The sequence below is a fragment of the Chinchilla lanigera genome, unplaced genomic scaffold (genome assembly GCF_000276665.1).
Source record: "Chinchilla lanigera isolate Chin_1 unplaced genomic scaffold, ChiLan1.0 scaffold00067, whole genome shotgun sequence".
In the NCBI taxonomy this organism is placed as follows: Eukaryota; Metazoa; Chordata; class Mammalia; order Rodentia; family Chinchillidae; genus Chinchilla; species Chinchilla lanigera.
This window is the reverse complement of record NW_004955468.1, coordinates 1,450,352-1,475,512: the sequence shown is the minus strand read 5'-3', so window position 1 is coordinate 1,475,512 and position 25,161 is coordinate 1,450,352. Positions and strand designations below refer to the sequence as shown.

The window sequence follows — 25,161 nt, the reverse complement described above, 5'->3', positions numbered from 1 at the left end:
TCTCTCTCATTTTTTTAGCCTTTTGTTCTCTCAATACTACTGGCCCTTCATCACTGGTATCCCCTCTAACCACAGTTGCTGTTTTGGTAGATAGTTCTCCCACTTTTCTATAATGCCTTTTTGATGAAAATGGGCTTGAGTCCTTTAAAAGGGGACAGATTTCTTTGAAGAGATCCCAGCTGGGCTGTCGGTCAACAAGCACAACCTGAGCCAGGTCTACCAGTTCTTTACCCAGATCCCTTAGCATTCCTGGACAGGAGCTTGCTATCCTTGAGGTGACAAGATGGCAAATGTCATCCCGCCAAGACCTGATTTCTGGTTTAGCTACACGTCCAGGGGTCCCAGCTAAACCATGACCTTTTTTATGTTTCTTCTTTTCATCTGTTTCTGGTTCAGAAACCTGTATGATTTCTTCTTTAACTTCTTCCTTAGGCTCTTCTGTAGTGACCTCTGAGATAGTCTTTGAAGTCCTTTTCTCTTCCCACTTCTTCTCTGCTAATCTTTGGCCTTTTTTTGCTGCCCTTTTCCAAAGTCTTTTAATGTGTTCTTGTCTTTCTAGTTTAGCAGTCACTTCTCCAACATCTCTCATGCTATGTTGATCTGTTGTCTCTGTGTCCTCTGTGATCTCCACAGCTTCTGTGATCTCCTTGGCTTCTGTGGCCTCCAATATGCTCTTCTTTGATTCAGCGTCATCCTGGATTTCAACTGGACTGAAAGTACCAAGTGGCACCTCTGGTTCCAAGGCAACCTCCTCAGTGTCAGTTTGCTTTGATATCCTGACCTTTCTTTTTGCATCTGAATCCTCTGTAGTCACAACCTCAGAGCTAGCCTTTTTAAATTCTATTTTTCTATGTCTCCTGGCAACTTTCAGGGCTTTTTTAACTGCAGAGATAGTAAGAGAAACATAAGAAAAACATCAAAGTCTTAAGTGAGATCTTTTGTTGTATCTAATTCAGTAAACTGTTCTTAGAAATTTAAAAAAGTACCAAGGGCTAAGGCTTTATGATTTAGAAATGCTCATTCATTATCCCAGCTGCCATATCCTAAAGAAATAAGACTGTCCCTTGTGGGGTAATCTTTCTTAGGAAGCCTACATTCTGTGAATAAGATTCTCCCACTTAACTGTTCCCATTGGTATAATTTTGTATACCTTGGTCTTATTGGTTCTGCCTAATGAGATTGGTCCTAATCATACCCTATACATCACCCCATACATACTAAGTTCTTTGCTCTTTGCTTGAATGTATTTCCTTCTTTTCTTCAGTTCAATGATCTTTTCAGGTTCTGGCAAAGGTATGAATTTTTGTTCAGCAGTGAGCTCAACTTCTTCCTCTTTTGGTACAGTAAAAGCAAAAGTAAATGGTTTATCTTTATGTGACAAGGTCAAATTTTCATTTAGCCGCCACTGCACATGAGTAAGCATGCACCGGATATCACTAGCTTCAATCCCCAGCAGCTGGCCCAGAGATGCTTCCCCAATAATTTCCAGCCTACAAAAGTCAAACAGAAAAAAGGACAATACTGAGCTAATGATAAGACAGAAATATTTTTTAAAAGGAAGTTACAATGAGACATGGATAAAATAGTCATTGAAAACATAATAGAATAAAGTAAAAGATGGATACAGAAGAAAAAATGATAGATGGGCACAGGGGTGAATGCTCGTAATTCCAGCTCTCTTGGGAGGTTGAGGCAGGAGGATACCAGGTTTAAGCCTAGGCTGGGCAACTTAGCGAGACTTTGTTTCAAAAAGTAAAAAAGGGTTGGAATGTGGTGAAGAAGAAGAATGAGGAGGAGGAAGAGGAGGATGAAGATGAGGAGGAGGAGGAACAAAATGGGAGAAGGATAGGGAAAAAAGAGAGAAGATGACTGTAGTGTAGCTCAGTGGTAGAGCACTTACCTAGGATATGCAAGGCCTTGTGTTCAGTCCCAACACCACCAAAGAAGAAAGAAAAAAACCAGAAGAAGAAAGAATGAAGAATAGCAATGAATAGTCAAGGTGACATATACTTCTTTGGGAGAGTTGTGGATTTGAATAGTGAGGAATCTTAAGGAAGTGAGAAAATGATGGAAAATAGGATCCAGTGGTGAGAAGAAAAGAGGCAGATGTTAGGGGAAGACAGAAAATAGAAATAAGGAACAAGGGGAGAGGAAAGGAATAGAAAAGGGACTGGTAAAAGGTAAAAAGCAATCAAATTCTGGAAGTTAGGAATCAGAAGGAATCAGAAGAGGGGAGATCACCATTCAACTTACTGCATTTCCTGGAGAATTTCTTGTTTCTTCAGCAAGCGAATAAGCCCAGTCTTGGTTTGGATGCCTGTAACTCTTGTCATAAGGTATAACGCCTTAGTCCGCACACTCTTATCACTGTCCATCAATCCCATAGCCAGTGGAACAGCAAAAAGATGGCTCATAAAACCCAGTCGCTCTAGCAGCTCCCATGCTAGCTCACGGATATGTGAGTCATAATGGGTTGTATCTTTCAGTAAGCGACAAGCTACCTCAGTGCGCAACCTTGGAGATATTTGGTAGCTGGCAAATATTTGTTCCAGGATATCAAAATATTTCTTGTATTTCTCTACAGAACAATAAACTGTGAGGTTGAGAATGGTCTCTATTATGTTGTCAATTAACCGTTCACTAAATTTTCTCCTCACCCAATTTTGGTTTGTTGTGCTTTCAAGGACATTAAAGGAAGTTCTCTTTTGCTCCTTGGGTTTATCTTTCTGTTTACTCTTTGAGATACCTTCTTCTAGAGTCACAGATGATGATGATTGGGGTCTTAAGAATTCAGTCATGTCCAAGTCCTTATCTTGGTAGGGTAAGTACAGGTCATAGCGGAGGAAGATTGGGGTACCCTCAGGCCAAAGGGAGGCTCGGATCACTGAGTTGGGGATGTAGCAATCAGGAGCAAAGGGCCATTGCTTTCCTTTACCAAAAAAGCACTGTAACATGCGGTAGGGGTTGAATCCATCCCATCCGGCCAGCTGTAATTGAGCAGGAGCCACAAATGGGGGTCGATTATGCTTGGAGTCTGGAGTAGACAAATCAATACTTTTAGCCTCCAAAAGCTGCAAATTGGATATGTCTTCAACTGCAAGGGACATACGGCTCTCCTCTACAACATGGGGCACAGTATTATCAAAGGCAATGACGCGTTTGTTGACAAGGGTTTTTAGTCCCCGTAATTCCTGCACGCCTTGTTCCAGGTAGACAAATTTGGGTACAAATACCATTTCAAACAAAAAGAAGAAGCTAGGCAGGAAGGGCTTAGGAACTTCTTGTATTTCATCTACATTGTGTAGGCTACGTAGGTGAATCAGCCTAGCTGGAGGTAGCAATTTTAAACAGGATACTATGTAGATACTCTGGTTGATAGTCAAAAGCAGGTCACCCCGATTATTGGCAAAGCAGAGTGCTCCAAACTGCAGTGCTGAGTCCAGCTCAGTTATAAGTCTACCCCAGAAGTCCCAAATCCGGACTGAACCATCAATGGCCCCTGTGACAAAAAGTTTCAGGGAAAAGCAGACATCAAATGAAGTGACAGCACACTCATGCAGGCATTTTGTCTCTCCAAACCTAAAGCTTTGTTTTGATTCTGATGCAATCCGCAGGTCTTGATAGCACCAGAGACACCAGCCAGAGTTCTCACTGATAGCAGCCACACAACCTGGCAAAAGCATCATGTGTTTTAGGGGGCAACCACAGAGGACTTTGCTGACGGGCTGCAAGATAACCTTACTGTCTTGAAGTACAGCCTCTGTCAGGTGTATGATGTTATCTTTGCCATAGGAACAGAGTAAGGAGTTTTCTTGGGAACCTTCCAGGGTAGATAAGGACAACACTGCCCCAGTGTGGATAGTCTTCTCTATTTGCGCAAAACTGCAGTGGGAGAGGATTCTCACAATGCCACTTTCATATCCACAGAACATCAGTCCTTCTAGACCCTTACCCAAATGGGACCTCCCATAGGCCAGGCACCTTACTTTATCCCTAGGATTTTCTGAAGTACATACAAGATACTTGGCTGGGCAAGGAGAGCGTGTTGTATCAAAAACCAGCACCTCTGAGGTGTGTATTGCCACAAAGAGCTCCTCTCTGTTTGAGTCATAGGCCCATGCCACAGCCATACTCATGATAAGTAGAGGCCATGTGATAACCAGGAGTTCCCCTGTTACTGGAGACAGGAAACGCAATAAACCATCCTCAGTGACACACAAGATCCGAGTCCAATTATGGCCACAGCAGACCCGCTGCAGCTTCTTGGGAGCAGAACCACAGACATTGAACAGGCTATAAAAGTAGGGCAGGTGGTGCAGTGAGAAAGCAGAGGTACTCTGGCAGAAAAAAGTGGTGTTATCAATAAACTTCAGTTGCTGCAGATTCTCATCAATGCTCAGCTGCCTCAGCAAATTCCCAGAAGCAAGATTCCATTCCCTCAGTACACCTTCACCGCCTGCCGTTAGTAAAGTGTAGGTCTCCGGCCTACTATGGATACATACCACTGGTAAAGAGTGGGCCTGGAAGCTGTGGAGGAAGTTACTCTTATCTAAACTCCAAGCATGGATCTCTCCAGCTCCGTTTCCCGCGTAGAAAGTGCCCTGAGAGACACAAGCAAAGGAGCAAGTGATGGAGGAACCGCTGGTTACAAGGGTGAACTTCTTCACTTCTTTCAGCTGGCCCTGGCCCTGGTGGGTGAAGACACTCACCGCATTCTCACACAGAACCTGCAGGGAGCCCTGGGCACTATTCAGGGAAAAGCCCTGTACAAGCTCGCCACCAGACAGGGGCACTGTTTGAGCCATCCGAAGGCCCCTGCCATTTGGCAAAATAAACCAGGTAACGACAGCTCCCAAGATGCCAGACAGCAGCATCTCAGCTTCTGAGTCATAGCAGAGGCAGCTGATGGAGAAACGACAGGGCACTGTACCCAGAGGCAGGAATGCTTGATGGTGATCTCCGAAGAGCCTCAGGCGCATGTCACCACAGTAAGCAATTAGCATGTGGTGGGAACCTGTGTGGACCATTGCTTCGATGGGAGGCACCTGTTCCATCACGTGAAACTTCACCTTCTCAATCACTCCCTTCTTATCTGTACCTTTTTTCTGTATCCAAACCACTGCCTAGAAGAGAATGAGAGATGGAAGGCTGATCATGGAGGTGGATCATCTCCTGAAAGTATGCATTAGAAAAAGCCTGAATATTTGGATCCCTTATTCCCTTTTTTTTTTTTTTGGACTAAAGAAAGCTGGGACAGCTTGACTTTGGGAGTTTCCTACTATTAGGTGCTTGGTATGTGATAGAAACACCATCTTGAAGATCCTTTCCTTGGCCTTCATTCTACTTTTCAGGAAATGTGCATTTTGTGGGCCTGCATCCAGGTCAAACTGGATAGGGAGACGGGTACTCAGAAGAATTAATTTAGAATCACTGCCATCATTCTGAAATGAGGCCAGTGTAGGTGTGATGCTTGTAAATTAGATTAGGAAGGAGGAGAAAAAAATCATTGAAGTAGCATTACCTGCATTTGCTTTCCATACAGTTCCACCCAGTTTAAGGAGACAAAATAGTTGACATCGATGAAGTAGAAGCAGATAAAAGGCTTGTTCTGGGGATGGTGAGATTCTTGGTAGACAGTCTCAGGCCAGTCACTCAGAACAACCACATCATTGTTTATTCCTTCATCAGTCTGAGAGAGAAAAGTGACCTGAGCTAAAGAACCCGAGTCTCCACTTACTCATTCATTTAATAAATATTTGTTGAAGGGTTAGTTGAAGGGTTAGCGGATGGCTCAACAATTTAGCTAACTCGTGTTCATTCACCCTAATAGTGGAAAATATTTGGGGAATCATCCCTCCCTCACCCTCATCTTGCAATAGGATACAACCTTATTGATCAAAGTATCTTCTACAATTTCTTAACCAAGTTTCAAAAGAAAAGGAAGTCCCAGTCTTATAAGGTATCCATTCTATATAATGAATGGATTTTTCTCCTTGTTATCTAGTTATTGGCATTGAGAAAAATGATAAAACAGCCCCTCAAATACTTTTCAGCATTCCATGCTTCAGACACAGTAACAAGGTTGAAAACAGCTGATAGGTTCTACCAAATACACTGGCAGTACAATGCTAAGGGAAACAAACATGGCCTTGGATCCTAGGAATAAAGGGTCCTAGGGCAGGGGTACGGCTTAGAGTGCTTGACTAGCATGTGCAAGGCCCTGGATTTGATCCACAACACTACAGAAGCCAAATGAAATCAAACAAAGAAAGAAGAATCCAGTGTGGGCAAGAGATATTAAACAAGTCACAAGCAAATCTACAAGAGAAAAAAAAAAGGTGTAGTGGCCCATGTCTGAAATCCCAACCCTCTGGGAGACTGAGGCAGGAGGATTATGAGTTCAAGCCCAGCCTGGGCAACTGAAAAGACTTGATGAGACTCTGTTGTCTCAAAAAATAAAAAAGGGATGGAAGTGTAGCTCAGTGCTCTGGGCTCCATCGCCAGTACTAGAAAAGAAAAAAGAAAGTAAGTGCTTATAAAAGAAAAGATTACAATTGCATATGAATATGACAAAGGAACCCAACCATGGGAAGTAACTACATCTATCACAGTTGGAACAATTTTTCAGAGTTCCTGCCTGCAACCAAAGGACCAGTCTTATCACAATCACACCTGCATGATATATTGCCTAAGAAAACTCACACATCACAGACATGTAATAGAATGCTCACTGTAGCGAGATCCTGTGACTTGTACTTCCTTCACTATTCTTACATGTATAAAGGGAAATGGGTGCTCTTCACAACATCAGGTTTACTACTTCAGGTCTAAAATCCTGTATTCTGCCCCAATGGGGCATGTGTGTGTACACGCATATGTGTATCAAGGAAGATATATACCTTTAATGTGTTACACAGAACAATGCAACAAGTGCTATCTTCCAGTGATGCAGCATATCTTGACACATGTCCATAAACTCATACTGATCAGCCTAAACTGAGCCTCCTGAATTTTACTTTTGAGATCCACTATCTCAGCAGATACTTGTGCTACACCTGCTGCCTAAACAATGATGCATGAGTCTAACTCTCCAAGTTTCTATGCATCAGTATTTGTGCCCTGACCACAAAGCTGGAAAGTAAAATAGTAAATGAAACTGAAGTATGAACACTGCTTCATTTATATTGTCCATCATGTCTGCTTCCTGCAGCCACAAAGGATTTGAGACTCTAACTGAGGCCAATATCTGGAACTCAGAATCTCTATTCTCCCTGTATTTGTCATTTTTAGAGCTTGAGTTTTCTATTGTCATTTTTAATTCAGTGTCTACAGAGAATTGAGAGAAAGGACTCTGGGGTCCACATGTCATTCAGAAAGCTGAATCAGAAGGCTCATTTACATAACCTTATTATATGAGTTAATCACTATTCCTTTCCTCTTTCCCAACCTTTCTGTATAAACAGTCACTCACTGAACAATATTAAGGTGATTCCATAGAGAACACTAATAAAAAACTAAAAATATCTTTAAACACAAGCGATGTGTTTGTGTGTGACATTTTGATGCCTACTCTGTATCAGTTGTTTTCCCTCACTGTCCCTCCCTTCGTAGCTTGGGGTGATCATGGACCCAGCAATTCTGGCCACACAGAGTACTACGATGGTTCTCCAAAGCTGGCACAAGCCTGTGGCTCTCTGACCATCCTCCTTCTTCCTGCTTGGAATTTGAAGCTTATGCATGGAAGTACAGCAACTATCCTACAACCTTTATATAATATGCTAACATACTAAGGATGTTGGAAAACATAAAAAGAACATAGGTCCTCAATGACATGTAAGACAAGATGCCTCCTACTTGTTTGATTCATGTAAGTGCTTTTATAACCTGTAGGAGAAAGTATTCTAATTGTACCTAATGTTACCTTGATGTAGAAGTAGAGATTGTTTGGGGTGTAGGGGAGAACCTTGCCAAAGTTGTTCATATCTTTCCCATGTCACAGCCTTCTGGCAGGGACCTGGTTATTAGTCCAACCTGGCAAGGACAGATAATTAGTCCAAGTCCACAGTGTTCATAACTCTCATACACATCACCTTTATGTCCTTCAGAATCTCATTTATGAGGAATCTTAAGTCCTTCCACTGAGGAATAAGTCTCGATGAAGATGCTATCCCAGTGACATTCCAGCTCTTCACAAACATCATGGATCATAGAACCTATGGAAGGTAAAAAGAGTAACTGAATCTCAACATGTGAAGTTGGACTGCAAATTAAGAGAAATGAGAAAGAGGGAAGAGCAGGATAAGTTTAAGAGGTGGGAGCAGAAGACTTCTTTATCAATGAAAGAAGCTCCCTTGCTTTAAAAAGATAAGGGTAAGTTGGGGCATGGTAGTACACACCTGTAATCTCAGCACTCTAAGAACCCAAGGCAGGAGGCTCAAAAGTTTGAGCTCAACCTGGGCAACTTACCAAGACTCTATCTCAAAATAAAAAAGAAAAAAGGTCTGGGGGTGTAGTTCTGTGCAAAGGCTCTGGGTTCAATGCCCAGTACGAACACCAAAAAAAAAAAAAGAATGAGAATGAACTACTGATACAATACAGATGAACCTCAAAAACACACAGAGTACAAGAAGGAAGACATTAAAGAGCACATACTATAGGATTCCTTTTTTTTTTTTTTTTTGGTTTTTCTCCGGTACCGGGAACCGAACTCACGATGTTGTGCTTGCCAGGCAGGCACTTTGCCGCTGAGCTAAATCCCCAGCCCCTAGGATTCCATTTATATGAAATTCTAGAAAAGATAACCAGGCATAGAGGTATACATATGTAATCCCAGCTGCTTGGGAGGCTGACAGGAAGATCACAGGTGCAAGGCCAGCCTGGGCAATTTAGCAAGATCCTGTTTCAAAAAATTAAAAGGGCTGCAGACATAGCTCTTGCCTAGCATACATAAGCCCCTGGGTTCAGTCTCCAGTATCCCTCCCAACTCCTATACACACATTAAAATTACAGAGTGAAATACATGAGCCCTGGAGAAGAACTGTGTGTGAGAAGTCAGGAAAGAAACATCCAGAATTGTCCCTGGGTTTCTGGGCACGGTTCTGAATAAAATTTCATGAATTCCAGAATACTAAAGTTAAAGTAGGAACAAGTAAGAAGGAGAGAAGATCAGTTTGAAATATTCTTAAGTGACTATGGAATATTTGAATGAATACAACTGGGTAGGTGGGTCTAGAGATCAGGAAAAACTTTGATACTGGAGATAAATACATGGAAATGACCAACCTAAAAGGATAGCTGAAGGCATCTACCAGGAGGAAAATGCCCAGAGGAGAGTATGCAGCAGGAGAAGGAGACTTAATAACCAATTATGGGGAAGCATACTGAGAAGGAGCAACTACAGAGACAAGAAGTTCTAAGACCAGAGAAAGAATAGGTCAGCTAAGAGGAAGCAAGAAATGGAATCGGCAAATGGTAGCAGTGTCCTTAATGAGAAGAGCACCACAGTGATGATTCCTGAAAGCAGGCGAGAACTGAGGAATAAATGAAAGGGAAGAGACTCAAGACTACCGAAGTGCAGCTTTTCAAAGCTTAGAGATGCGAGGGAGAAGGGAAAGGAGAAGAGAGAAAGAAAGGGAGAGAGGTACAAAAGGATATGCAATCAAAGAAAGATTTTTAACTGCAAATTTTTTATTGTGAAGTTCACAAAACATGAGACTACTGTATTTCATTAACTTGCTACAAAATTTCTACATGCATATTCTGAATTTTTTTACTAACCTTATTGGAGACACTGGCTGGCGCAGAGGCCCTCCTTCACAATTCCTATTCCTAGAGCTCGGTGACTCTAAGCATTTGTTTTCCATCCAGCAAGAGTCAGTACCTAATTTCAATTCCTACCATAAAGTCTAAGTTCTCCCAAATCTTGCTTACAACTCTCTAGGACATGTATGAGAAGACTAACTATTGGGCTCTGCAAAGAAGGACTGTTTAAAATGAGAAAACCAAATATGTTTAAATGTCGAGGAAGAACCCAACAAAAAGAGAGAGTGAAAATACTGAGGAGACAGAATGGGCAGATGTGAAGAAGAATGAGATTAAATCTCACAGGGATTCCTTAAAGTTTCTTCTAGTAATTTAAGACTAGATGCTCTGGCTGGGGGAATGGGAGATGCTAGACACTTGGGTCTAAATCCTAGGCTGAGACTGCATTCCATCAAGTTTAAAATGAGAGCGAGACATTTCACTTTCTTCCCTCTTGACTGAAGAATATTCTCCTCTGTTTCCGTATAAAGCACTTAGAAAAACAAACTGAGATAATGAAATTTACAAGGCTTTGTAATGAAAATGTAATATCAATTTAGGGTGCTATTACTGGCTGGCACATGCTAGAATTGAGGGAGAATAAGAGATGAAACAGAAAGTCCAGTCAAACAGACTTACTTTTGTAATCCTAGCTTCTGCCACTTCACTATCTCCTGTGTTTTCCCTTTAGACTTCTCAGACTGAACAATCTTATCTCACATATGGCAGATGCCTTAATGAGCTCAGGGGGGCTAAAGCCTTTCACTATACTTACTGGGGAAATCTGTTACTAACATTTAGTATCATAGACATCCCCATTCACTTTTTTTTGTTGTTTTTTTGAGACAGGGTCTTGCCATGCAGTTCAGGCTAGCTTGAGCTCACTTTATAGCCCAGGCTGGTCTCGAACTCGCAGCGCTCCTCCTGTCTCCGCCTCCCGAGTGCTGGGATTACAGGCATGCGCCACCAAGCCTGGCCTCCACTCACTTTCTATTCCCTTCTAACTCACATGCCTTTATCATTCACCGATCGTATACCCATCTCTAGAAGAGACAAACTCTAGTTACAACTTTCCAGAGCAAGTGTGTCACTGGCTCCATCTAATAGACCAACTGCTCCATTCCCCTCCCCCAAGCCACACACTTGTTGGGAGAGAGCACCAACCTTACAAAGAACCTCATAAATCCCTACATAAATGTGCTGACTGCTGGGAGGCATGGGGAATCTAGTACGTTGTGATAAGTATAAGAAGGACATCAGAATATTGCAGTGAGATGGGGGGCTATAATGATCTTTTATGAGCATGGTTTTCTGAGGGCTGGCCCTCTTAAGACAGTACAGCCAGGTATCTAGAGATACAAATATTGGGGGGAGGAGGGGGGCCTTTGTGGGCGGGGGCAGTTTCGCTAGGTAGTTTAGGCTGGCCTCGAACTCACAGCAATCCTCCTTCTGCCTCAGCCTCTGGAGTGCTGGGGTTACAGGCATGCCCCACCATGCCTAGCCCGGACCTTTTTGTAGAATGTTTGTTGTATATTTACATCCCTCAGGCACTCTTTCTAGAGACTTGCTCATGCATTGTTTCCTAACAACACCCTGCCAGAGAAGACAGTTACATTTGAATTTCAAATAATATTTGGTACACGCTTAAACTAAAAAGTTATCTTTTCAGTGAAATTCAAATGGTTAACTAGATGTTCCACGTTACTATTTGCTAAACAAACCACAGTAACTCTACCTCAAGTTTCTCCGTATTACCCCTCTTTCTCCAGGAGAGAAAAATCTCAGCCACACAGCTAGAAGGCGCCAAGGCCAGAGAATCCGACTCCAGACATGTTCAGAGCGGTTATGCCATTGTCACTGGACATGCGGGGATGCGCATGTAAGGCTCTGGCCTTTATGACAGAAGCCCCGCATCAGCAGCCACGCAGCGGAGTGGGCTTTTGGTGGTCAGAAGGCGTCTCCATGGGACCCTTTACAGCCAAGCCTACGAAGTCCGAGGAAGCTTCAAAGCAAAACCTATTACCAAAGCAGCAGCGGTTAACGCAACTCAACAAGACAGCGCCCAACCATTTCTTTAGCTTCTTGCCGCAGCACCTTCACTGAGGCACACGGTAGGACAGGGCGGTCACTGGAACGCACTCCTGAGAGTACCCGCCCCGAGCCCGCCTCTTCATTCTTCCGCTCCTTTGATTTCAGTGTGAAAGACCTGAATAAACTGGTGTCCCAGGGGATTGTGTGGGACCAGAGACGCCGACTCCGCCCCGTGCTCTCCAAGAGCCTCATTTCTGCCAGGTTGGGCTGGCAAAGGCCATCACCACGCGTTGGCGGAGGAGCAGGAGAGACCCAGCAACTACGTGCGCGCGCGGGTAGGGGGAGCCGTACTAGGACGCGCTAGGCGGCTGGAAGACAGACGCGCATGCGCACACCGCGAGGTGCCGCTCAGAGAGCCCTGCCTCTCCTCTGGGCTGGGAATTCTACCCAGGACTGATTGGCTCGCCAGTTCCCGCTCTCCTGCGACCTTCCCGTCTCTTTCCCGTACTTTGCTTTAGGGCTGGATTTCCTTCAGGGCGGGAGATTTTGTCCTTCAGGCTGGGGCCTTGGAACCGCCCTCCGTGATGCCTCTGAGACCAAGACTCCCAGTTTGAACCACGAGGCTGGATTGGATTTCCCCGCGTCTCGGGCGCTGCGCTCCTAAATCCATCCCTTTCTTGGTCTCTCCGGGGGCGTGGTCACAAGAGGACTAGCATTTCCTCTGAGATTCTGTCTCTCGTGAGGGAAACTGCGATTTCAGGTAAGACTTCTCCCAAGTTCTGTGGAATGTAGCCCAGCCTGTTCTCCAGCGTCCCTTGGTAGTAGATAATGACGATGGTGATGGAATGAATTTCTCATTCTGCTTGCTTTAGGGACTTCGAGTCCTCTGGGTACTTACTAGATGATACATTTATTTCTAAAGCCCCTCTCCCAACCGACACTACCCCACACCCCTTCTAGAGGATTGAACGCTTCACACCCCCAGATCTTTTTCATTTTGAGGCAGAGTCTCGCTAAATCGCTAAGCTGCCCAATTTGGGCTTGAACCGGGGATCCTCTCGTCTCAGCCTCCCAGAGTGCTGGGATTACAGATGCGCACATCTTTTGAAAGTCTTGACGCCCGCAATCGCCTTACCTTGGAAACAACTCACACACTTATTTTTTTTTCTGTTCCCTTTCGCATCAGTTACTGTACTATTCCTAGCAGAACTTCTAGGAGATATTATCCATAATTCCTGCCTCTTAATTTCTCTTTTCTTGTTCTCTTTTGAACCCAACTCCAACCAGACATTAGCACCCATCGACCCACTGCTCTGTCAGAACTGCTCTTGATAAAGTTACTGATCATCAAAATTACTGACATGTAAAACAACTTTTAAAAAGCCCAAAAATATGAATAATCATCTTGCTAAATTTAATGGTTGACTTTCAATTGTTATTCTACTTAATCTGTTAGGATTGCTTTACACAAATTGATCAGTCCCTCTTCCTTAATATACTTTCTTAATTACCATGACATCATGCATTCTTAGTTTTCTTTCAATCCCCTGATCACTATTTTTTAGTCTTCTTTGCTGTTACTTCCTCTTCTTTCTGACCTCTTCATTTTAGAGCTCCTCAGGGGTTCATTCCTGTTCTTTTCCTTATTGATACTCATTTCCTTGATCATTGCATCCAGTCATAGTATATACTATACCAGTGGTTGCCACACATAACTCCAGTTTGCTCCTGTCCACGGAATTTCAGACTCATGTTTTATCTCCCCTTCCAAAATTGTTATTCCCCTAATCTCGTGTTAGAAATCTATCATCAAACAACCAAACTGGAGCCGGAGACACAGAATTTGCCTATTCTTTCCTTTTTCCTCTAAGTCCTAGCTGTCCTACTTTGACAGAGTTTTCTCACATGATCCTCTTCTCACCCAGGAATTCCCTTGGAATATACTCAAGAGACATAAAACACTGATGTAGCTGGATAAGGTAGCACATGGCTGTGATTCGGCACTCTGGAGTGGAGGGCTGGTAGCTTTGTGCAAAGGCCCTGGATTCAATCCCCACCATTGCAAATAAAAAGAAGTGACCTGGATCTGGGTCATTTGCTTATAGCGCACACTTACTATCCCAATTACAGCCTTGTGTGAGGATTTATTTCCCTGTGCAATCTCAGTAAGTAATACTTTGTTTTGCTTGGAGTATTCAGGCTCCACTGGGGAGTGGGAGAGGTTCTTCTCCAGTGGTAGCAGAGGGGAATGCATAAGCCAAGTGCGCTGCTTTGGCTGTTGAGAGTACCTGTCGGCCATAGGAAACTGGCACACACTACTGGATCTGATCTAGCTCTGTGTCTTCTCTATGTGAGCCAAAGTATTATCTCATTTAGTGTATGACTGTGTTGTTTTCTCTTTGGCAGCTCTAGTACCAAGATGCAGTGGGCAGAAGTGTTTAGATTCCTCTACCTGGTTATTGGCAAAGTGATGATCTTTTCTATCCTTTACATAGTTGTCCTCCTCTAGCATTGGTAACAGATACACGGTGCCAATGCTACAATATCAATGAACTTTTTGAGGGCTGGGGATTTAGCTCAGTGGCACAGTGCCTGCCTGGCAAGCTCAAGGTCGTGAGTTTGATTCCCAGTACCGGAAAAAAAAAATCAAAGAACGTCTTGAAAATTTGTTTAGTAAAAGAAGACAGTCACAAAGTCACATATTGTATGATTCCTTTTATATGAAATGCCAAGAATAAACAAATATATAGATACAGAAAGTAGTTTCTTCTCAACCTAGGGCTGAGGATGATGGTAGAGGGGGTTGGGAGGTGATAGTTAAGGGGTTTAGGGTTTTTTTAGGATAATAAATATTCTCATTGACTGTAGTGGTGGATGCACAATTGTGTGAGTATACTGAAAGCTATTGAGTTGTTCACTTTAAATGGGTGAACTGTGTAGTATGTAAATTGTCATTAAAGCTTTCAAAAATAGCTACCTAAGGGCTTCTACCTCTATAGCTCCTGCCTCACTCCACTTTCATCTCAGAATATTGCAACAACTTGCAGAATTTCCCTAACCTATCTGCTTTACCCTTGGAGTCAAAAGGATCTTCAAAACAGATCCGATTGTGCAACTATTTGATTGTCTGTTTTCCACTGGATAAAATCTGAACTTTATTTCTCTTTTCTAAGGTGTGAATGATCAAGCCTAAGGACCTGGCCCACATGGCCCATAGGCAAGTATTCTATCACTGAGCCACAACCCCAGTCCTTTTAAGGCTTTTTTAAATTTTGAGACAGTATCTCACTAAGTTACCCAGGCTGGTTCTTATAGGTATGTGCCCCATTGTGTCTGGCTTATTTGGCTCTTTTCAGATCTGCCTTGAACTTTTTCTTTGTGTTAGTGGGTGTGTATGTTTTTTAGCACAATTATTTTAAAGTCTATATCTGATAATTCTGGTCTCTGAAGATCTGTGGGTCTAGTCTTGCTATTTGGTATATCTTGTGACAAAAAATTTGAGCTGTAATTTGTGATCTTGTTTTGAGTTTTATATTTGAAAATCCTGTGTGGAGAGCCAGTGCTTATAGAAAGATTTTATGATTGCTTCTGCAAAGCGCTTCAGAAATATCAATGGTTCAAGACAATTTTTATGTTAACATCTTGGTTTGGGGTCCCAATATTTTATGGGATAAATGCAAACTCATGCCTAAGAATCTTTAGAAAGCACCTTGTTTTTCCTATTCCAGATATCCCACATACCATAGCCAGGTGGACAGATTCTATTCTGGATTATCTACCTTATCATATTATTCACCTCTTTATTCAGAAGTACAGCCACTCATTTGGTTCTGGTTCAAAACTTTTATCCTGTCCTCACTTGGGTATAAAGACCCAGTCTCCTAAATTACTACAGCCAAAAAATCATGTTCTTTGCCCCATTGCCTTAACAATAGATCACAAACGAACCACTTGTGTGTTTTATTTGTTTTTGGTGCTGGGGGTTGAACCTAGAGCCTTACTCACGCTAAGCATCTACTTTTATTACTGAGCTACACCTCTAGCCCAAGACCTACCATTTAATTTTATTTCTCACTTCGTATTTGGTTGCTGATCTTATTATCAGCTCAGCCCAACTTCATATTTGAAAGGATGATTATGTTTTGTTCAACATTTCTAGACAGTTTACAGTAGAATGATATACTATTAGGTTGATCATAATTCTAGAAATAGAATTGTTTCCAAGCCCCATTCACTGAATTATTCCTGAATTTCAGATTTACTACCTCTGAATTTCCCTTTTTAAAAAGTACTTGCGGGTGTGGTATGGTACACACTTGTAATCCTAGCACTCAGGCGGTTGAGGCAGGAAGATTGCTGTGAGTGGGACACTAGTGTAGGGGCTACATAGTAAATTCGAGGGCGGCCTGAACTGCATAGGGGGACCCTGTTTCAAAAACACCAACAACAAAAAAAGTCATTCCTTTCCTTTCATCATGCTCTATGACTGAGCTACATCTCCAGCCCCCAAATTTTCATAACAGAAAATACAAATGAATGACTTCTCTTTGCCATATCTGGATTGTTAGGCTGAGCATGGTGATACACACCTGTAATTCTAAAACTCAGGTGTCTGAGGCAAGAGGATTGCCCTGAGTTGGAGGTTAGTGTTGGGGCTACATAGTGAATTCAAGGGCAGCCTGAATGGTATAGCGAGAACCTGTCTCAAAAACAAAACAAAACAAATAAAAAACTGGATTTTCACAGCAAGTACCTAGCTTCTGAGGCTCCCTGAAGGGTCATCCATATTCTTTTTGACTCTGGGATCACAACAGACAGTTCACTAGGTTTTGTGGATTTACCAGAGGAGCCCCTGATAACCTGACTTTAGACTGACTCTTGTAATGGAAGGAAAAGAAGGCTATAAGGGCATTATTAGGTCAGTCAAAAAATTGGAATGTGGATGGTCTATCCAACAAATGAATTAGCTAGGTATTGCTATTTGCTTCAGGGTTTTTCAAAGAGTTTACTCATTTCATCTATGCTGTCAAATTTATAGGCATAAGAGTTTTTAAAATAGCAGTCTTATCCTTTTAAGCATCTGTAGGTTCTGTAGTGGTGTTCCTTCTTTCATGCCTAATATTTGTAGTGAGCATTATTCCTTTTTTGACAGACAAATAAACAGAGGCCAAAACAGAGAAGTGACTCAGGTCAAGGCTACTGAGCAAGCTGGGCTATCTTTACTTTCACTGCCTTGACTGGCTGTCAGGTCAGTCATCCTTTTTGAGGCTTCCTGCTCCAAGCTATGTGGCCTGATATACACTCTAACATGGAAGAGCGCAACTGCAGAGTCACAGCTCTCATTGCTTTTGGCCTTTGAGATGACTCTAACTTCTCAGACTGTTTTGCTGTCCTCTATCCCCTGCTTCCTCCCACAGGAAAATACATCCAAAGATGCAAGTATTAGAATAGCAAAATAGAGGTTGTGGCAGAGAATGGGAAGTGGCAGAGATGAGGCACTCCCTAGAAGCATTTGGAAGCCTGAGCTTCCCTGGAAAGAGGCCATTCTGAAGACTCCATGGTAAGGAGAGAACAGGATTACTGGCAATGAAAGCTTCCTCTATGGTACTACATTTTTTCTTTTAAATCTTATATCTTTATTTGTTGGAAGGAACGGTTATAAATTCCTAGACAACTGGGACTTATTTGAGTCTATACTTAGTCTTCTTAATTCTTATTCCATCATTCTGTCAAGCCCCATGTCACTCTCTCATAGCAAAGGCAATGAAAAGCATAGGGTCTTCTCATTTTCTTCCTGCTTTAACCTCAAATGGCGTCCCTCTTTAGTGGGATCCAGCAATGAACTCACCACATAGTACTGGGTCAAATGTGATGAGGCTTTTTCCTTTACTCTAAGGATCTCAATACCCAGCACAATTGCTGTTTGGGACTTAAGTCATCATCATGCTCAGCTGTGATCAGGGAATTAGAGTCAATCCCTACAGTACGCCTCCAGGTACTAAAATGCAAATGTTAGGTCTTCTGATTCTTAAATCCATTCCACCACTTATATTAATGTCTATATACATTAGTTTTGTGACAGTTGCTTTCTTCCCTGTTGTTTTCGGGACAGCGATGGTAGAAGACCAGGAAGGATGAGGACAAGGACAGACTCTTCAGGAGCTCACAGAGTGAATACCACTGGCTGCTGGGATATTTTCCCGCTCACAGAAATATGTATCTCTGGTGACCTTCCTAAAATATAAATTTTTGGGAAAAGGAACACATCAAAGTTCCTTACTTGTTGCAAAAAAAGAACCTCTCCTTTATTCACATACAGAAACAGGTTTCCAGAGCTGGGTAGGGAAAGGGCTTTGATCTGGTCCCTAGAGATGAAGCTCTAGATTCTGATGAGCAGAGCCTTCTCCAGTTGGGAATGAAAAGTTCTGACCTCTAGCCAGTCCCAAATTTGGGAGTGGTGGCAATGATGTGGGGAAATTCCTTGGTGAGGCAAGTATCAGCTTGGGGCAGGCTCTTCCAGGCAAGTTCTAAGATTCCGTATTTGGCAATACCTACAGGAAGGAAGGTGCGCACGTTATTCTGTCCAGGAAGGGCTACCACATCCTGGAACCCCAGAGTGCTTGGGGTATGAGAGCCACCACAAACCAGGCAGTAGAACACCCGTTCCCCAGGTACTAGCTCTGTGGGCGGCAGGGCCTCTTTATAGATGATCTGTTCAGGCTGAGTTTCCTCTGTCAGTAGCAGATCTTGTAGCAGCCTCTGGATTCTGGGGGACTTGAGCTGGTACAAGTCCATGAGCTGATGGAACTGTTCCATCCAAGCAGCAGTGTCTTTTGCATATCGCTGTTGCATCATCCGCAAAACATGGTACAGTGCCACAAATGTCTCCCATGGAGGTACCTTTTCCTTCTTTTGCAAGATGGGCTGTGTTTTCTTCTCCAACTTGGGCAATTTGGGAAATCTGCCCTTATCCATAAAAGCCCTAAGGTCCTTCTGAAACATTAGTGCCAGGGTTTGTTTGTCCACAGAGGCATGGGCACCTGTGAACAGGTCTCTTGTGGCAGGATGAAAATGTGTCTGCATTTCTCTGAGAGCATTGGATAACTGCTGTATCTGTGCACTCCTGTAAGGCTCACCTAGAAGATGCCAGTTTGTAGCCTTTGGGTCTATAATTGTCTTGGCAGCTAATGGGGACTTTGGTGTGGGGACAGTCAAAGGTTCTAGCCAACTTTCCTTTTCTTTTCCTTTTATAGGAGGAATCACTTTCAGGTATTTCAGACACATGGGCTCCTCCCAACTTTCCTTTTCCTTTCCTTTTATAGGAGGAATCACTTTCCGGTGTTTCAGAGTCATGAATTCCCTGCTGGGCTGCGTGGCCCTTGTGCTTTGTGACTGCAGTGCCTGCAAGTGATGGTGCACAATGGTTCCGAGTGTGGCTGGACGTAGCCACTCTAAGTTTCCCTCTGAAGTCAAGTCTTTGAGGAGCTGACACAACCTGTGGAAGCTGTCTCTGGAAAGCTGTTCCCCTGCTTCCATCCGTTCTAGGACCTGGTGGATCCACTCCGTGTCTGAGAGGCTTACCTGTATCTCTGGATGTTGTTTGTCAACCAGGATCCGGGCAACAGGGGGTTGTACCTTACTGTATCCTATCAGAGATGGATGATGCTGCAAAAGCCACTTCCACCTGGCATCTGGGAGTCTGTGTTTGAGTTTGCGAGCCTCCATGGTTTTCCTGAATATGCCGGACATGAATGGTGTCTTCATGTCCTGCTCTTGGGACACTGAAATTGTATCCAGCACGTGTAGAGGCATGTCTTTCCATTTTTCAAACAGTTCTCTTTCTTTATCCTTCAACTGTACCTTTGAGGATATACTCCATGTCTGGAGTGCTGTGGTTTTCTCTTCTAAGAATGTTTGTGTAACTGGCAGTGGCATTTGTATCTTCCCTCCCATATCCATACGTACTGAGACTGGTTGTCTGGAAGGGACTTTTAAAACTCCCAGTTTTATACCACTGCCTTTGACCCCAATGGGTCTTTCTCCAATAGAAGGGACCATTTTCCTTCTTTGTAGGTCCTTTCTTCTTTCTTCTTGTAGCTTAAATAGTTCTCTTTTTAAGATATCTTTTTCCTTGCCCAGTTTTACTGAGCTTCTCTCCTCTTCTGTCTCACTTGAACTTTCCAGCTCCTCCTCACTCATGCTTTTCTCCTCCTCCTTGAAACCTTCATCTTCTTCCACCTTGCTTTTCTTCCTCTTCTCTTCTTTCCTCTTTTTTTCCTTCTCTTCTTCTTCTTCCTCTTCCTCCTCTTCTTCCTCCTCTAATTCCTCTTCTACTTGTTCCTCTTCCTCTTCTTCCTCTTCTTCCTCCTCCTCCTCCTCAGACAAACTCTCTTGCTCTACTTCTTCTAGCAGGATTTCTATTTTCTTAGAAATGCTCTTTTCACTTTCTCTCTCATCCACTTTTCTGCGAAGCTTTCTCTTTAGGGTATCAATTTCTTTTGATTTTTTTCTCTTTTTCTGCTTTTGTTTAAGGGATAGGATTTCCTCTTCCTCCTGTATTACTCCTTCCTTTTCTACAGCCTCTATGACTTCTGTCTGTTCCTTGGCCAATTTACTTTTTTCTTCAGGCATTTTTTTCTCCTGGTCTGTAATAGTTCTTATTTCTTTGGCCATGTCTCTCTGCTTTTCAGCCAGTTTCTTTTCAGCTTTGGCCAATTTTGATTCTTCCTCAGAAAAATCCAACTCTTTGATATCAAGTCTGCTCTGTTCCTTGCTCAGTCTGCTCTCCATGACAACAAGTGACCGCTTTATCTTTGTCCTCTTTGTTTCTTCCTGGGTTATTTTCCTTTCATCACTGATTAGTTTTTGAAGTACTGTCACCTTCCTTTTTATGTTCAATGTCTTTTCTTTCTTAGCAACATCCAGCTCATCTCTGAGCATTTTCCTTCCTTGGAGCACTGCCTTCTTTGCCACAGATAATTCTGTTTTTTTCTGGGCCACTTTCTCCTGGTTTCTAGCCAGAGTCCCACCTGCTTGATCCAGTTTCTTCTGTATAGCATCCAGCTTCTCCTTCTTCTTCACCACTACCTCCCTCCCCTGCTTCAGCTTCTCTTCTACCTGAACCAGTGTCTCCTTGTACATATCTATTTTCTTCTTCGCCTGAGCTAATTGCTCTCTCTCCTGGAGGAGTTCTTCTTTGATATGGTGGAGATCGTCTTTCCTCTGAACCAGTTTTTCCTTTTTCTGAGCCAAATTCTTCCATTTCTGAGCCAGATTCTCTTCCTCTTGGGCTAGTCTCTCCTTGTTCTGTGTGAATTCTTTCTTGTTGTGGACCAGTTTTTCCCTTTCCTGGGCCAGTTTCTCTTTGTCCTCTGTCAGTTTCTGCCTTCTCTGAGCCAATCTCCTTACTTCCTTGGGGTCTTTTTCCTTGTTCTGGGCCAGCTTCTCTTCTTCCTGCACCAGCAGCTCTTCTTCCTGGGCCAGTGATTTCTCTTTCTTAGCCAGATTCTCCTCTCGCCAGGCCAGTATCTTCTTTTCCTCAGCCAGTTCCTCCTTTGCCTTAACCAGTCTCTCTTGTTCCTGGTTCAGCTCAACTTCTTTTGAAGCCAGGTCTTTCAGGTTCCTTTCCAGCTCCTCTAGTTCCTCGGCCAGCTCGTTTTCTTGCCATTCTAGACTTTGCTCCTTCTGCTTTAGTGTTTCTGCTTTCTGGACCAATAGTGTTTTTACCTCAATAATTTTCTCTATTCTCTTTGCTAGTTTCTCTTCTTCTTGAGCAATTTTCTTCAATTTCTTGGCAAGTTTCTTCCTTTTGTGGGCCAATCGCTCTGCTTTGTGGCTTAGCTCTTCTTCTTTTTGGGCCAGTTTTTCCTCTTTCTGGGCAAACTTACTCTCTATGCGGGCCATTTTCTCATCTTTCAGGGACATTTTCACATATTCTTGGGTCAGCCTTCCCTCTTCTTGTGCGAATCTTTCCTCCTTTTTGTCTTCTTCTCTTTTCTGTACCATGACCTTTATCTGCTCTTCCTGGATCTGTCTCTGCTTTTCTGTGGTGGCCAGCTCTGCTTTTTTGTCTTCTCTTTCTCTTTGCAGTTCCTTAGCTACTTCCTCCCGCTGTTGCCTTTTTTCTAAAGTCAGTTCTTTCTCATCCTTGGGCCTGGAGGAAAGTACATTTTCCCAGACCTTTTTCCACTCATCCAAACTCAGCTTCTTTTCCTTCCCCTCCTGCATTTTTTCCTCTAGAAATAACTTTTCTTTAGCCTCGGTTAATTTCTTCTCTTCCTGAAGGTGGATTTTGTCCTGGTCTTGTTTCCATTCTTCCCAGGATATCTTCCTGTCACTGTGAGCCTGTTTCCACTGATCCTGTGAGCTCTTCCACTCCTGCCAAGACAATTTCTTTCCAGCAACTGGCTTTTTTTCTGGTTCAACCACTTTCTCTTCTGCTTTTGTCATTTCCTCTACTTTCTTGCTCACATCTTTCTCTCCTTTGGTCATTTTCGTCCCCTTTTTACCTACTGTACTTTCCTCCTGCTCTGTTTTCCTCTCTTCCTTAGATATCTTCTTGGAAGATTTCTTTTCTTCCTTCTTTGACTTTTGTTTTTTCTTAGTTAGGTCACTTAGTTCTAAAATAATAACTTGCTTTTTCTTGCCTTTTTTTGGAACCACTTCCTGCAAGCCCTGCACGTCCCTTTCTTCCTTTTGCACTTGCCCTTCTTGCTCTACTGGTATCTCTTTCTTGTCTCTGATAACCATGTCCTCTCTAATTGCTTCTTCATGGATAAAACTTGGTTTCTCCTCTGGCCAAACTATATCCCTGTCAAGGTCCTCAGCTACATCCTTGGCAAGGTCCTCAGCTACATCCTTGGCAAGGTCCTCAGCTACATCCTTGGCAAGGTCCTCAAGCATACCCTTGCTTTCTTTCTTCAACACAGGGCAGATCTCCTGAAAGAGTTCCCAGCTGGGGCGCCGATCTGCCAGAATCTCCTGAGCCGTAGTCACTAACTCAGTGTTTAGATCTTCTGACATTTTTGTTTGGGAACCAGATATCCTCAGGGTCATAAGACGACATAGATCATCCCGCCATGAGATGCTATCTGCAGACCTATGGCCAGGCACTCCAGCAGCACCCCGCCCCGGAGGTTTAATTTTTGTCCTAATTGGTTCTTCTATTATAGTAGGGAAAGCTTCCTCAATTAAAACTTTTTCCTCTTTTCTTTTCTTTTGCTTCTTTATGGGTTTCTGAGCTGTAGCTTTCTTACCTCTTGTATCAGGCATTTTCTTTAGCATCTTCTGGGCCAGAGGAATGTGACCCTCTGAGACATGTATCTCTGAAGGTTCATAATCTTGAGAGCCCTTTAGACTACCAACTGAAAACCTGGAGGAGAAAGTTGTGTCCTCCATCTCAGGTGGCACAGTTTCACTCTGATCAATTTCACCTTCTACTGGGCCCGGCTCTGTGCTCATCTGTTTAAAGTCTCCCTCTTTCATCTTTCTGAGACCTCGCAACAATTTTCGCGCTGCAGGAAAAATCAGGAGATAGAGGTCAGGAAAATGGGAGGTTAGCTCTTCTCAGATCTGGTGTGAACTAAGAGAACTGCCGTGGAATAATGAGCAATAGAGAGGGTTAGGGTTTTTCTTTTTTTTTAAGCATTCTCTAATAGACATGTACTCATGATGAATCTAATCATCTCTAATAGACATGAACTCATGATGAATCTAATCATTACTGCAAACATGTTGTAATAAAAATTTTTAAAGTAAAATACAAAAAAGCATTCTTTGTATTCCTAGTGATTACCCCTCAGCAATACTAAGAGAGATAGCCCTTGGGATCATCCCAAGTTTGAGTAGAGAGTTCCTAGGAGAAGCTTCTTCAATGATGAAATCTTTCTACTTATCTGTCTTCGTGCCAGTATCAATTGACCTGTTTTAGCTCCAACTACCCTGCCTCTTAGGGACCCTGAGGCGTGGATGGGATCATTGCATACATACTGTGCTTTCTGCCCACTGCTCGGCCCCGTCTTTGCCCTTTGCTGCGCTTGACATCAGATTCTTCAGGAACAGTGGCAGGTTGTATAGAAGGTACAGAAGGCCTTGCGATATGTAAAGAAAAATAAAATTCCCTATCTTCTTTTGACAAGGTCAGGTTTTCATTCAGTCGCTGCTGCACTTGAGAGAAAAGGATTTGGAGATCTGTGGGCCGCATCCCCAGCAGGTGGTCCAGGGATTCATCCCCAATCATCTCTTGCCTATGAAGGTCAAAGGAGAGGAAAACCTATGTTGCATCAGGGACAGGAGAAAGAACAGGAAGGGAAGAACTGCTGTAGAACAGGCAGGGGGTTTGGCAAAGAGGCCAAAAGGAACAGTATAGGTAGAGGTAAATGATGGCCAAGAAAAAAGAAAAATCTAAGAAGCCAAGATGGCAGTGATCAGAGAGGTCTGTATGGGAGCTGGAAGAAAGAATGAAAAGTGGAACTTGAAGAAGACAAGGGACAGGCAGGAAAGCAAAGAAATGGAGAAAAGAGTGAATAGACAGGGGATCATCAAGGATAGTCTAGGAATAAAAAAAAAAAACAAAACAAAACAAAAAAAAAAAACAGAAAAATGAAGCCAGGTAAGCACCTATTATCCCAGCTGCTTGGGAAGCTGAGGCAAGAGGATCACAAATTTGACCCTAATCTGGGTAACATAGCCAGACTCCATCTCAAAAGAAGAAGGATTAGGATGCCTAATGAATAGAGATAAAAAAGATAATGAAGAAAGTTTGGAAAAATATAGAAGAGAAGAAACTCAGCAAGTGGTAGAGAATCGAGAAAAGCACAAACAACTTACTTCATTTCCTGGAAAGTCTCTTGTCCCTGGATCAAGTTTAAGAGTGAGGTCCTGGAGTGGATTCCAGTCTCAGGCATGATGTTGAGGGCCTTATTCCTCACTCTTTCATCCTTATCCATTAACCCTTGGGCCAGAGGCAAGGCAAAGAGATGAGTGACCATTCCTAGACGCTTCAGCCCTTCCCAGGCTAGCTCTCGGATCAGTGGGTTGGAATTGGTTGTATCATCCAGCAGACGGTGGGCAGTCTCAGAGCGCAGGGATGGAGACACTTGGTAAGACGCAAAGATCTGCCCTAGTGCGCCAATACAGCGCTGGTACTTCAGTGGGGAAGCATGGATCATAATATTGAGGATCGTCTCAACTAGGTTACTAATAGCTATTTCACTCATTTTTCTGCCCAGCCAACTGCGGTTTGCTGAGTCCATAAGGACACTGTAGGTTCCATCCTTGGATTTTCTCGTTTCTAGGAAGCTGTCATCCTCCTTCTCTTCATATTCTTGT

The 25,161-nt window shown here is 43.1% G+C and overlaps 2 protein-coding genes across 2 annotated transcripts in view; both read right to left on the bottom strand.

The window, feature by feature from the left end:
- Positions 1-1,179: 1,179 nt before the first annotated feature.
- Positions 1,180-11,634, bottom strand: LOC102017438 (WD repeat-containing protein 87-like). The gene is made up of 5 exons (XM_013522427.1): positions 11,537-11,634; positions 8,091-8,213; positions 5,522-5,689; positions 2,254-5,123; positions 1,180-1,490 (listed from the first exon to the last, which is right to left on the bottom strand). Exons 2-5 carry the CDS (start codon positions 8,199-8,201, stop codon positions 1,190-1,192), a joined length of 3,450 nt encoding a protein of 1,149 aa, XP_013377881.1. The 5' UTR covers positions 8,202-8,213; positions 11,537-11,634; the 3' UTR covers positions 1,180-1,189.
- Positions 11,635-17,521: 5,887 nt separating this feature from the next.
- LOC102017113 (WD repeat-containing protein 87) overlaps positions 17,522-25,161 on the bottom strand; it is a gene marked incomplete in the record, with an annotated part of 19,197 nt that continues 11,557 nt past the window's right edge. Inside the window, 3 exon segments of the mRNA XM_013522425.1 lie at positions 17,522-23,345; positions 23,821-24,077; positions 24,661-25,161. Coding sequence (XP_013377879.1) covers positions 18,265-23,345; positions 23,821-24,077; positions 24,661-25,161 — 5,839 coding nt within the window.

Excerpts from the sequence above, each read along its gene's own strand:
- LOC102017438 (XM_013522427.1), bottom strand. The coding sequence starts at position 8,201 with ATGATGTTTGTGAAGAGCTGGAATGTCACTGGGATAGCATCTTCATCG. Across the intron at positions 5,124-5,521 it reads TGTATGGAAAGCAAATGCAG|GCAGTGGTTTGGATACAGAA; the intron begins GTAATGCTACTT and ends ATTCTCTTCTAG. Across the intron at positions 1,491-2,253 it reads GAAATTCTCCAGGAAATGCA|GCTGGAAATTATTGGGGAAG; the intron begins GTAAGTTGAATG and ends TGACTTTTGTAG.